This window comes from Nyctereutes procyonoides, unplaced genomic scaffold, assembly GCF_905146905.1.
Source record: "Nyctereutes procyonoides isolate TBG_1078 unplaced genomic scaffold, NYPRO_anot_genome, whole genome shotgun sequence".
NCBI classification, from domain to species: Eukaryota; Metazoa; Chordata; class Mammalia; order Carnivora; family Canidae; genus Nyctereutes; species Nyctereutes procyonoides.
In genome coordinates this window covers 29,297,012-29,309,022 of record NW_026575160.1, presented here as the reverse complement: position 1 = coordinate 29,309,022, position 12,011 = coordinate 29,297,012, and the positions used below count along the sequence as shown (strand labels likewise).

Here is a 12,011-nt window from a genome sequence, read left to right as displayed (position 1 = left end):
TAGTTACTCAGGGCTGATCAGTATTACCTTGTCTGTATGGGACAACCTACTCCCGGTGACCCGGCAATGCTAAGCTTATGGTTGGCTCTAAGCCCAAGTGGCCTCACAGGGTGGAGAACTATTGAACAAAGTTGGTTTGGGAGCTCTTCATGGTGTTTCGAAACTCTCTGACTGAGTTCAAACTGGCCTGACCCTCAAATATTCTTCTGGCAAGGAGAATGTCTAGAGTTATGTAGTCTTACTCTACAGTCCTCTATTTTCTTGGGATAGAACTACCCAGAGTGTATGTCTGTAAGCCACCCTTTCTAAATCTGACTTCACAATGTAATTATATAGGGAACTTTGAAAAATATAGATCCTTAGGCTCCAGCCCTACATATCCTAATTTAATAGATCTGTGTAGTAAGCTCAAGCACCTGTGTTTTCAAAAATTCCTTGGTGATTCAGATGCCTAGCCACATTTGAAAGCCCTCTTGGGTTTGTAAAGAGTCTGTGGGGTTTTTAAAGAGCTGCAAATTTCAAATTTTCAATACAAATGTTGGAAGTTGAGAGCCAATACAGGAAGAGAGAATATGAAAGAAGAACAGAAATACTTCCCACAATTTAATCATATATCGTGTAGGACCAGAACAGAGGCAAATTGTTTAAAAATATATATGTTTCTTATTTTGCCCATGCCTTGATTACTGGCTCAGGAACAATTAGAGACATTATAGATGAGTCATTTTTTGAACTAAGCCCTGATGGTTATAAAGTTTTAACAGACAGGGGAATTTGGTAAAAGAATTCCAACAAAAGTTTGCAAAGGAAACTGTATAAAGAGAAGCAAGGAAATAGCTATAAACTCCGCGTGAGTGGTGCTCATATCTAGTTACATACGGTAGCCACCAGCACGGTGCATAAGAATTATTTATTGAAAGGTGGACGACTTTCAGAGGGAGTGCTATCATATGAGAATGACTCTCATTCTTTTCTTTATAGTTAGATAAATTGAAGCATAGAAACAAAATAGCTTGCCCAAAATATTTTTAGGGCTGGTGTTTATTAGCTTTTATGAGCTAAAGAAGTTTGATTCCTATTTATAAGCCTAATTCTTAGGGACTACCGAGGGAAAGAAACCTGTTGCCCTTGACATTCTTTACTCCTTCCTTGGGGTCCAGTCCCACACTAATGGGACTAGATGCTTTCTAGTTGAAAGAGATCATGAAAGCAATAGGCCATTATGTTGAAACCCAAACTGACCCGATTACTATGTGCATGCCTTTGACTATTAAAGAAGAGGAATTTTGTGTCTGTGCATGTTTAAGAATGATTACATTCAAGTTTTGGAGGAGAAAGTTACAAAATTCACAAAAATATTTTTTCTTATCTTGGTGCAATACTTTCCCACTCTATCAGGGTATATGTCAAGCATTTGTCTAGGGGCTGAGGATTTCTTTTTTTTTGGAACTTCTTTTAAAAGAAGTATACTATGCAAATCTCTTTCTCCATGGCCTTAGGGTACTGTAAAGGACATAATATACAAGGTCCAGAGTGTAGAAGAAGAGACAGCGCGTGCTTCTTGGCATAAACCATCTTTGTGGGGATCCCTGGGTTGCTTAGCAGTTTAGCGCCTGCCTTGGGCCCAGGGTGTGATCCTGGGGTCTTGGGATCGAGTCCCACATCAGGCTCCTTGCATGGAGCCTGCTTTCCCTCTGCCTGTGTCTCTGCCCACCCACCCCCCTCTCTCTGTATTTCTCATGAATAAATAAAATCTTAAAAAAAAATCTTTGTATGAAAACAGCAGTCTTTCCCATTCCCCACACAAACCAAGCCAGAAGGATCATGAAAGGGCCCAGAACCCTACAGGTCAGTGCACACAGCCCCATTCTTGTAAGGGCGAATTCTCTGTGGGTATTTCCTCATAGAGAACTTATGTTGAAAAGTAGGGCAAACTGAAAAGCAGTGTCACTCAGAATATGAAAAAGTCTGTTATTTTATGGACTTGAGTGGGCAGGACCATAAGCAGGTGGTTTTTCAAATTACTGGACTTTCCAGATGCTGCTTACTATTGCAGCTGTTCTCACTGTAAGCCCTTTTAAAATGGAGCCAACACTGCTATTAATTGGAAGAATAAGCCACATCGTGAGCTTTTTCATAATTCAAAGATATTTTTCATAATTCAAATTATTTTTTGATGACAGGAGATGGAGAAGAAAGAAGAGACTTTGTTTTAAGAATCACTTAAAATGTATATCATTGTTGAAAGTGTTTTCGGATGCTTAAGAATAAATAATATCCCTCATTTTAGTATTGTTTTTTGCTCGGTGATGTGAGAAAATTTCCCGCCAAAAATGACCACCATCCTGCTCCTTTACAAGCAGAGGATTCTGAAATCCGTTCATGATCTCATTTGTGGCAAAATATCCGTCACCCCTCACCATCGTGTGGAGCTGTCTCCTAAACAAACAGACAAACGAAACCAATACCAATTCCAACGGAAGAGAGTATTAACAGGGTGCTGAGGGCTTTGAGACAATCTGATCTTTTAAATCTTAGGCTTTGATTATATGTATATCAAATAAATATGGAATTTGTAATTGCCATTATATTGAGATCAATCAATCACGTTAGGATGCCTTCCAGGTGAAAAAGATTAAGAAGACGTTGGGATGTCATTTTGAAATCAGAACCGATCTGATTACCATGTGTATGACCTTTTTTTTTTTTTTTTGGCTGCCAAAGAAAATTTTATGTTTGAGCATATTTAAGAATGATTATATTCAAGTTTTATGATGGAAAGTTACAAATGTATATTTTTATTTTCAGACAAAAGTCTTCTCTCAGATGTTCTGATTCTTCTCAGGACTAATCTCAGAATCATCTCAATTCATTTCTCCCCTCATAGCAATAGTCTACATGAATCACATAATCTTGTCCATTCTTCTCTTTATCATACATTTCAAAATATCTGTTTTGCACAGTGACCGTCTGAAAACATGGATAAAATTTTAAACTTCTATGGCCCTTAAATTTCTTTCAAGGGATTGGAAGTTGGGCTGGGAGCCATTATGTTCTCTTCCAATTCTAAAATTCTGTCATTTCATGCTTCTCTGATTTTGTCCCCAGTGCCACTGCACACTGTCCTTCTTTTTCATGTCTAGACCACAGTGCAATTACGTCTTCACTGTCCTCTGCTCAACCAGACTGGCTACCTTTCATTACATCCTGTAGCTTAGCCAGTCGTCTTTGAGAAAGCCCACCCTCATCTTGTCATACTCAAGCCTGAAGTCTTGCCTTCTCACTGTTGAGAGGATAAAGTCCAAACTTATCATGAGCGCTGGATAAAGGCCTCTGCCAAGTGGCCATGATCAGTCTGTTCACCTTTATGACCTACCACTCTGCCACGTGAATTCTCTGCTTTCAATCAAAATGGGCTACGAAACCTTCCATCATGCCCGGTTTGAGACATTCCCATCTCCGTGCCTTGCTTATTTTGAAGCCCTCCTGTGCTTTTCTCAGCTGTTTGCATTCTGTTTGTCCTTCATGATCCAACTCAGACTGTACTCCTTCATGCCCTTCTCTATTAAACTATCTAGAATCCATCTTCCTTCCCTGACCCCATTGTCCTATCCACAGTAGGATCTCCCTAACACTACCAATACCACTCACTTAAAAAAAACCCCAAACTTTATTGAAGAATAATTGACAAATATAACTGTATGTATTCAGGGTGTACAATGTTGGACGCCTGGGTGGCTCAGTGGATGAGTGTCTGCCTTCAGCTCAGGTCGTGGCCCCGGGGTCCTGGGATCGACTCCTCTATCGATCCCTGCAGGGAGCCTGCTTGTCCCTCTGCCTGTGTCTCGGCCTCTCTCTGTGTGTCTCTCATGAATAAATAAAATCTTAAAACGAAAACAAAACCAAAAAACCCCGAAGTGTACAATGTGATGATCTGATGTACACCTACATTGTTTGATTAACAAGATCAACATAGTATCATTCACTTTTAAAAACCTTTTTATTATTCAATATTCAATACTGCTTACTTTTTTTCTTTTTTTTATTTCCCCCCCACTCCCCCTAAATACTGCTTACTTTTGATTTATTTTAGGTTTGATCTATTACCAAAATGATAATGAGAAGGTTCACAGTAGAGACCACATAAAACAGCATGTCAATTAAAAAAGAAAGTGAAAATACAAAACCAAGAGTGGGAGAGGGTAGTAATGCATATTAATGAAACTTAAAATCTAGCTATAAGTTTCCTAGTAGTCAAAGCAAAAAAGGATCCATAGTTACCATTTGGCAGTGACTTAGTATCGTGTTATAGTGTATTTTTAAAACTTTTTATCCATATGCATCTTGTCTCTCTAACTCTAACCCTTGTGATTGCTACAACTTATTTTAGGAATTATCCTTTGTAGTATGTCGTGCAGTGTATAGTCTAGCATATGGTGAGTTTAACAAATTAATTTATTGGTGGCTAATACGATGTCAGAATCATAAATATGATGTTTTATTTATATGGAAATTCCAGTTAAGTACATAGTAAACATACAAATGAAAATGTGAACATAAAAAGAAGACATAGAAATTTCAGAGGGAGAATGAAGGGTCTGAAGTTGTCATCGCTTTAATCAGGAAATTTTAAAAAGCATTCATAGCCTACTATTTTGGGATAAATGTCTATAGAGATGTAATATAGTACAGCAGACCTTTAGGTAAGGTAGGAGACCGAACTTATTGGAATTAAATTGTATAGACTAATCTGCTGACTTCTCTTTCTCTCCCTAAGTAGCTGTTTTATGAGACTGAAAGGATACTGCGCAGATACACCATGCTGCGCCTCACACTGTACACCAGGGTTTCATTTCTTCTCCATCCAGAGTTCTTTTTCTAAAGTTGGTATAAGAGCCTTTTTAAAATGTAAAGAACTAGTCTGGCGCTGTCCAAAAGCAATTTCCAGGATGATGGAAATGTTATAAGCCTGTGCTGTCCAATTTGGGAGCCAGTAACCTCGTGTGTTGAGAACTCAGGATGTGGCTAGTGTGCCTAAAGAACTGAATTTTAATTATAATAATGTTAACTACTTGAAATTTAAATGGAAAGAGCCACAACTGGCTAGTGATTATAGAATTGGCAAAGGCAGCTCTTACAGAGCTGCTTGCCTTTAAACAGAACTTTCCATACCTGATTTGGTACCTTGATCACTGTTTCTTTATTATCACCCGACATTTTAAGCTACCATCCATTAACAGTAAAACTTTGGATGTTTTTGTTATTTTAAGAAGTCTATGTTGTCAAAAGTAAAATTTAGGAAAGTTTATTTACTGCCGTGTAACATGGAGAGGGTCATACTTGTTTCTGTCATCATGTTTGTGCTGGGACTCCTAGAAAAGCATTTTTTTTTTTTTTTTTAGAAAAGCACTTCTAAAACAGGAGTCTCTGCAAGTTATAGGCCACCCTTCCTGGGCTACTGGCAGATGGCACTCTTTGGACAGAAATTGGACTTGTAGCCTGGGTCTCTCTCTGCAGGAAGTCCCCCGAAGTCCTTTCTCAACTAGGCCTCTGAGTAAATGGGCCTACCAGATTCTTCCCAAGGTGGATTTTTCTGTCTGAGTGTCTTGTTTTGCTCATAGGAGCAAATGGGAGGGGTTTGCTTTCTCTAGGCCAGCAGGAGCTTGCTGTAACTCTTCCTTTTAATTTTTCTTTTTTTTTTTTTTTTTAATATGAGGATCCCCACACTTGCTCTTTGAAATGCTATTCTGTTAACTGCTATTTCCTCTAAGCCTGTTATGCCTTTTTTCCATCTGCGTTGAAGTCTCTTTTCCCAGTGGGGCCTTTCTTTCTCAGCTTAGTCATGCTATGTGTGGAGACCCACATCCACACTGCTGGCCTCTCTGACTCATCCCGGGAGGCTTGCTTGCTCCAGGAACCCCACTCACACTGCGGTGGAACAACAGGGAGGCTCCAATGAAGCCAGCCCTTTCTGAAATCTGCCTCTTTTCCTGGCATCTCTTCTTCTTGTCCAAAGCTACATGAGAAGGAGAAAAAGCAAAAATGTCTTTCCCTCTCTTTAAGGTGACGCTTTTAGTAAATCGCTTTTAGCAATTCTAATTTCAAGTTTATAAGCTACTTTTTTTTTATTGCTGCTGCTTTTAAATATTTCATAATCTGGCTAGTAGAAAAACCTACCAATGCTCCAATTTTCCTTTTTCCTCTACCAGCAAGCCAAGAGAGTCAATTCTGACAGTTACATTTTCCTTCCAGTTACAGGTTAAATTGTTTCCCTTTTTGAAATAAATTATTCATAAATGTGCATAGTCTCTGAACTATGGCTCTTCCCACCCCCAGATAGGAGACTGGGTAGGTGGAAATTGCTCATCTGCCCCATTGGCTGTTCTGGAGTTGTGCAGAGCTGGGTCTTCACGCTATAATCTTCCAGGCCAGGATTTTCCTTGGCCCTCCCCACTCCTCAAAGAAAACCCTCTGCCAAGAATGGCTCAGGCCCATGATTTCCCAATCCAGATGGATTCGGACAATAAATTTCCCTGACTTGATTTGCTAAGAGGGTCAAAGTTGAATAATATAATGATAATCAAAAATTGATCACTGACTCAAATCTAAGTTTGGCCAACAGCTCATTCAGATGCCTTCTTCTTATTATTTTTTTTAAATCACCGAACACATTCTGAAAATATAAAAAGGAACTCCAGCCTGAGTGTCTCATTAACTCAGGGAAGCCTGACCCAGGCAGTTACTAAAGAAGTCACTTTATATACCTAGCTAGGGGTGTCTATGGGAGAAATCCAGAGGCGCTCATTATTTTTGGTTGTGGAAATTAGCTTGGTCGTGCACGAGTACCACTCCCCCCCCCCCCAGTTAAGATGCTCTCTCTCCATATATGTGACATATAATATATATCCGTTGTCCTCAATCTGAAGCATTTTTACCCACCTTATTATAGTTAAGAAAATAACTTTAGGTTACCTTGATTTGAGCTGGGACAACCTGCCCACTGGGTATCCCATAGGTCATGGAGCCACAAAGACCTTACACAGTGACCTTACTTGCTTTAATTCTAGGTGCAATAGGGCGCCCCCCTTCGCTAGACTCTAAGCCTGGGAACAGGCAAGAGGGTGCCCCGCAGGGCCAAGCACCTCGCTCGCCCAAGGAGCGGGCCAACCTGTCGCGGAGATCTGGAGGTGTGTTGGCCGGGGGAGAAGTGGGCTTCTAGGAGGAGGGCAGTTAGGGAGATTCCAGCCGAACTAGCCGGCGGGGGTGATGGGGGAGGGCAGGGTGGGGGGACTGCGGGGGCCCCCGCGTCCTCAAGCCCAGGAGGCAGCGCGCGCGGGCCCAGGTAGCGGAGGATGCTCGGAGCGCCCCGGGGCGGGCGGGGCCGCCTCCCCTACCTTGACCACGTCGTCGTTGAGATGCTTGGGGTCGCGGTTGACCAGGTCGATTTCCTTGGTGTGCGCGTCGTACACCTGCTTCTCGCTCATCTCCTCCGCCATGGCCTTGTTGTTGGGCTTGTAGATGTTGCCCTGCTCCCGGATGGGAACGGTGTAGAGGTGCCCCTGCGCGGGGTGGGGGGGGGTGGGGGCGGAGATGGGAAGAAAAAGTCAAAAACGGCAATGCCAAAAAAAGGAAACGTCAAAAAGGAAACGTCAAAAAGGAAAACAAGCGGTGCGGCGGCCCTGGAGGTCGCCCGCCAACTGGCCGCTCGGGCGCCGCCGGCGCTTAAGAGGATGGAGGCGAGGACACCACACCCCTCGGTGCCCGCGGGGAGCCCCGGCCTCCGCCGCCCGCCGCCAGGGGTCAGCGCGCACCCGGCGCCGCCCGCGCCCGCCCGCGCCCGCCCCGCGCGCCCCCCAGCGACCGCGGGGACCCGTCCCCGGCTGCGGGGCGCCCCTCCCCCACTCTGCTCTCCATAAGCTCTCCGGCTTCCCCCTCGGGTCCGGCCGGAACCCCCGGGACCCCCCGGAGGGTCCCCTTTTCTGCCCCGCTTCCGGGGCGCACCTCCCCGACACCTGCTGGCTCGCCGCACTCTCCGCGCCCCCCGCCCCCGCGGGGCCCGGCGTCCCGAAAGCGCCCGTGTCGGGAGCAGCGCCCCCCGCCCCCCTGCAAACCGCCCCGAAGGGCGACCTCGCACCTGCCCGGCGCCCCCGACCTCCCCCGCTCCCTCCCTCGCGCAGGTCCCTCCTAGGCCGCCGGCGGGGCGCGGGGCGCGGGGCGGAGGGCGAGTTTGGGGAGCGAGATCCCCGCGCGGACGAGGGGTGGTACTGGAGGGGGGGCGGGCAGGGACAGGAGGGGAGAGGAGGGGACAGGAGGGGACAGGAGGGGAGGGGAGGTCCCCCCCCTGCAGACACCCCCGCCGGGCGCCGGGATGCTGGAAGGGTTCTTGAGGCGGCCCAAGGGCTCGGGCGGTGCCAGCCGGTCCAGGCGCCTGGCGGAGCTCGGGGACGGTCCCCCCGGATCGCGGGGGGATGGCGGCGCACCCCGCGTCCCCGATCGCAGCCTCCCAGCGGGGCCCGCCCACGACCCAGGAGCCGGCTCTCGGTCCCCATCTCAGGACCCCGGGGCGCGCCCCCCGCCCCCACTTTCTGCCTCCCTCTGGTTTAGGGCCCGCCGGCCCCCCTTTCCGAAGAGCAGCCTGGACGACATTCCTGCCCCCTCTTCAGCTCCCCGCCCAGGCCCATTCCTCGGAGGTGCCCGCGCCGAGGGAGCGCCCGGCGGCCGACCGCGGGGGGTGGGGTGGGGTGGGGTGGGGTGGGGGTGGGGGCGCCCCGGGGGCTCCCCGCGCGCACCCCGCGAGCCTACCTCGGAGTCGACGTATTTGCCCCCAGACATGCTGGCCGGTGGCTGGGTGAAGGCTCCGAGGCTTCCCTGGGCTGTTATTCAAGGGAACCGAGGAAGGAAGATCTTGTATTGTGCGGGGGGGGGGGGGGGGGGGGCGGGGAGGCGCAGGCGGGGGGCGGCGGCTGGGAGGGAGCCTGCTGGCCGCGGGCCCGGGGCTTGCTGCGAGCGCCCGGCCGGGACCTGCGCGCCGGGTCCGGGCACATCCCCGGGGTTCGGCGGCGCGGGGCGGGGAGCGCGCGGGGAGCGCCCCGCGGGGGGGTGGCCTAGACCTGGGGCGCACGTCCCCGGGGGGCTCGCGGCGGCGTCCTGCGGGGGCGCGGGGTTTGCGCGGGGCATCGCGCTCCTCCCCGCGCTCCTCCCCGCGCATCTCCCCGCGGAGAAGCCGCCTCCCGCCCGCATCCCCGCCCGGCCCAGCTCTCCCCGACTTTCACCGGGAGGAAAGGGACCAAAAAGGGCCCAGAACTTTTGGGCACGATGCGCCCCCGACGGCGAGCAAGCACACGTGCGCGCGCGGTGCAGGTGGCGACGCGCCGGCTCACACCTGGCGGCCCGGACAGACAGACACGCAGAACTCAAGTCTCCCCGCCGCTTCTGAAAGCCCCCCCTACCCTGCCCCCCAACCCTCTGAAGCAAACGAGAATGGCAGGCTTCGCCCATCTTTCTGGAACTTTCTGGAAATTCACGCCCACACGTTGTGCCACGTTTCCAAAAGACGTGAACATACTTACAGTTGTAGGAATATTTAGCGGGAGCTTCGAGTTTGTCATAGAGGACTTTTTCTTTGCACTTTTTCTGATTTTTTTTTCTATTTTTTTTTTTTTTCTAATGCACTTGCCGGTGCGTTAGAGGAGACCCGGTTCTTCTAGGAACCGCTGTGAAGTTTAACAAATCGTTAGCAATTATTTGCAAATGTTTTCTCTATTGCTGAACGTGCGGCTGGTATCTTTTTATAAAGCGTGCGCCTAAGATGAATGGAACAATAAGCAGTAGTTTTACATCTGGGCTGTGGAGAAGTCAAGAAATTCACTGTCTTTTGGCCTGTGGCTCCATATGCAATCAGAAGTAAAATTAGAGGGGCGGCCCTGGTGGCTCAGCGGTTTGGCGCCTGCCTTCAGCCCAGGGCCTGACCCTGGAGACCCAGGATCAAGTCCCACATCAGGTTCCCTGCATGGAGCCTGCTTCTCCCTCTGCCTATCTCTGCCTCTCTCTCTCTCTCTCTCTCTCTCTCTGTCTCTCATAAATAAATAAAATCTTTAAAAAAAATAAAAAGTAATAATTAAAAAAAGTAAAACTAGAAAAATAATTTTAAGAATTTAAAAAAAGTAAAATTAGGACTTGAAATAAAAAAAATCTGACAGTCTATCTGAAGGGGCACAGGTTACAGGAAACATTTTGGCGGGCTGTCCATACGGGCGGAGGCACAAAAGGAGGAGGAGAACGGGTAATAGAGGATGGAACCCTTGGAGTTGATTATCTAGTTAGAATATATGGAAATGTAAAAGAACTATAAAGGACAGGCTATTGTTGGTAATAAAAAGCAATACAACTTTTAAATTCTTTTTTTTAAAGATTTATTTATTTATGATAGACACACACAGAGAGAGAGAGAGAGAGAGAGAGGCAGAGACACAGGCAGAGGGAGAAACAGGCTCCATGCAGGAAGCCCCACGTGGGACTCAGTCCAGAGGTTCCAGGACCAGACCCTGGACTGAAGGCGGCGCTAAACTGCTGAGCCACCCGGGCTGCCCCAATTTTTAATTTTTTAATTTTTTTCAATTTTTTTTTTTTAAAGATCAGTTTCAATTATATGGCAGGGGAAATGTTACAAACGTTGGCATTAATTATGCCGGCTAGTCATTATTAGAACTCTAAAGATCTTCTAACAATTGGGCTTTAAAATTTTTATTTCTGCCAAAATCCACTTGTAGATTCTTTGAACATATTGTGTGTGAAGAAGCATGACATGCTAGCAAAGAGTGGTGTCAGGGTCACCGGGTTGTGCGGTGCCCCGCTTACCTCTGACGGTTGCTGGGGGACTGCTATTCATCCAGCTCTTCCTTCATGAGCGTTGGTTACAAAGCAGTTGTGGTTATGGCCAATGGAAAAATGTGGAAACCGTTTCCCATCTATTGTTGTTCGGTCTTCAGCTGTGATGAGTAATCTTGACTGTGAAAAAAGTCAACAGGAACAGGGAGAGAGTGTGTCCTGCATTCCAGCAAGGAATGGACTTTCCGGGGAGGCCTGTGAGTGAATATGCTTAACGAGCGCTCAACCCAGGCAGGTCCATGGCGAAGCCAAATCAACAGCAGCGCCCGGAATCATAATGATCAGTGAAGCGTTGTCAATGCCAAAGTGAATTCCTAATGAGAGGAAAAACCACAAACTCTTCATTAACCTGCCTCAACAAGAAGTTAGACCCAAAAAGAAACAGATTGTATTCTGGTTATAATAGCTGAATTGAAGAATTGGCTGCACCTTCATGAGAAATAAAGATGAATAATGTTGTTAGCGTAGGTATAAGATCTGAAATGGATGGATGATATAATGAATAAAATAGTTTTTCTTCGATACCCCCTAAAGATAACCTTAGGCTTGGAGGCAAGTTAATAAATTTCTCCAAATCGTTTACTAAAAAATGACCACATGGCGACTTAGGTGCCCCCCCCCTTTATTTTTTTAAAGAAGCAACCTTAAAGGGCAGCTCACGCTTTATAGGTTACTAAAAATATAGAGCTAAAAGGGACACCATTCATCCAAATCAGTTGTCTTAGAGATGTGGAGATTGAAGTCTAAATACATAAAAATGAAAAAAAAAGAAAAAAAATACATAAAAATGATTTGTTCTTAAAGAGTTTTGTGGGGGTAAGGAGCATTTTATTTTATTTTATTTTTTTTATTTTATTTTTTTTTGGTAAGGAGCATTTTAAAGTTGATAAATAACTAGAGTACCTGTTAGTAGTTTCTGGGACATAGGATTCTTAAGTAACCTGGTGAGATCTACTCACGGTAAAATTGTGAAGTTAGTTGCCTTTTGTGTTCTCTTGTCTTCTGCAGCCCCTGCTCCCCCCAACCTCTCAGGTCCCCACCACCCCAGGTCCTCTTATGCTAAACTGGCTTCAGCTGATTTCCACTCTAGGATTAGAAGTCCAAGGTTTGACTGCTTACAATGA

The 12,011-nt window shown here is 46.6% G+C and overlaps 1 protein-coding gene across 1 annotated transcript in view; it reads right to left on the bottom strand.

The window, feature by feature from the left end:
- Positions 1-8,903, bottom strand: part of CAV1 (caveolin 1) — a 34,175-nt gene extending 25,272 nt beyond the window's left edge. Inside the window, exons 1-2 of the mRNA XM_055314599.1 lie at positions 8,803-8,903; positions 7,395-7,559 (exon numbers count right to left, since the gene is read on the bottom strand). Of these exons, the coding sequence (XP_055170574.1) occupies positions 7,395-7,559; positions 8,803-8,832 (195 nt within the window). The 5' untranslated portion in view covers positions 8,833-8,903. The remainder of the gene's footprint in view (positions 1-7,394; positions 7,560-8,802) is intronic.
- Between the last annotated feature and the right edge of the window lie 3,108 nt (positions 8,904-12,011).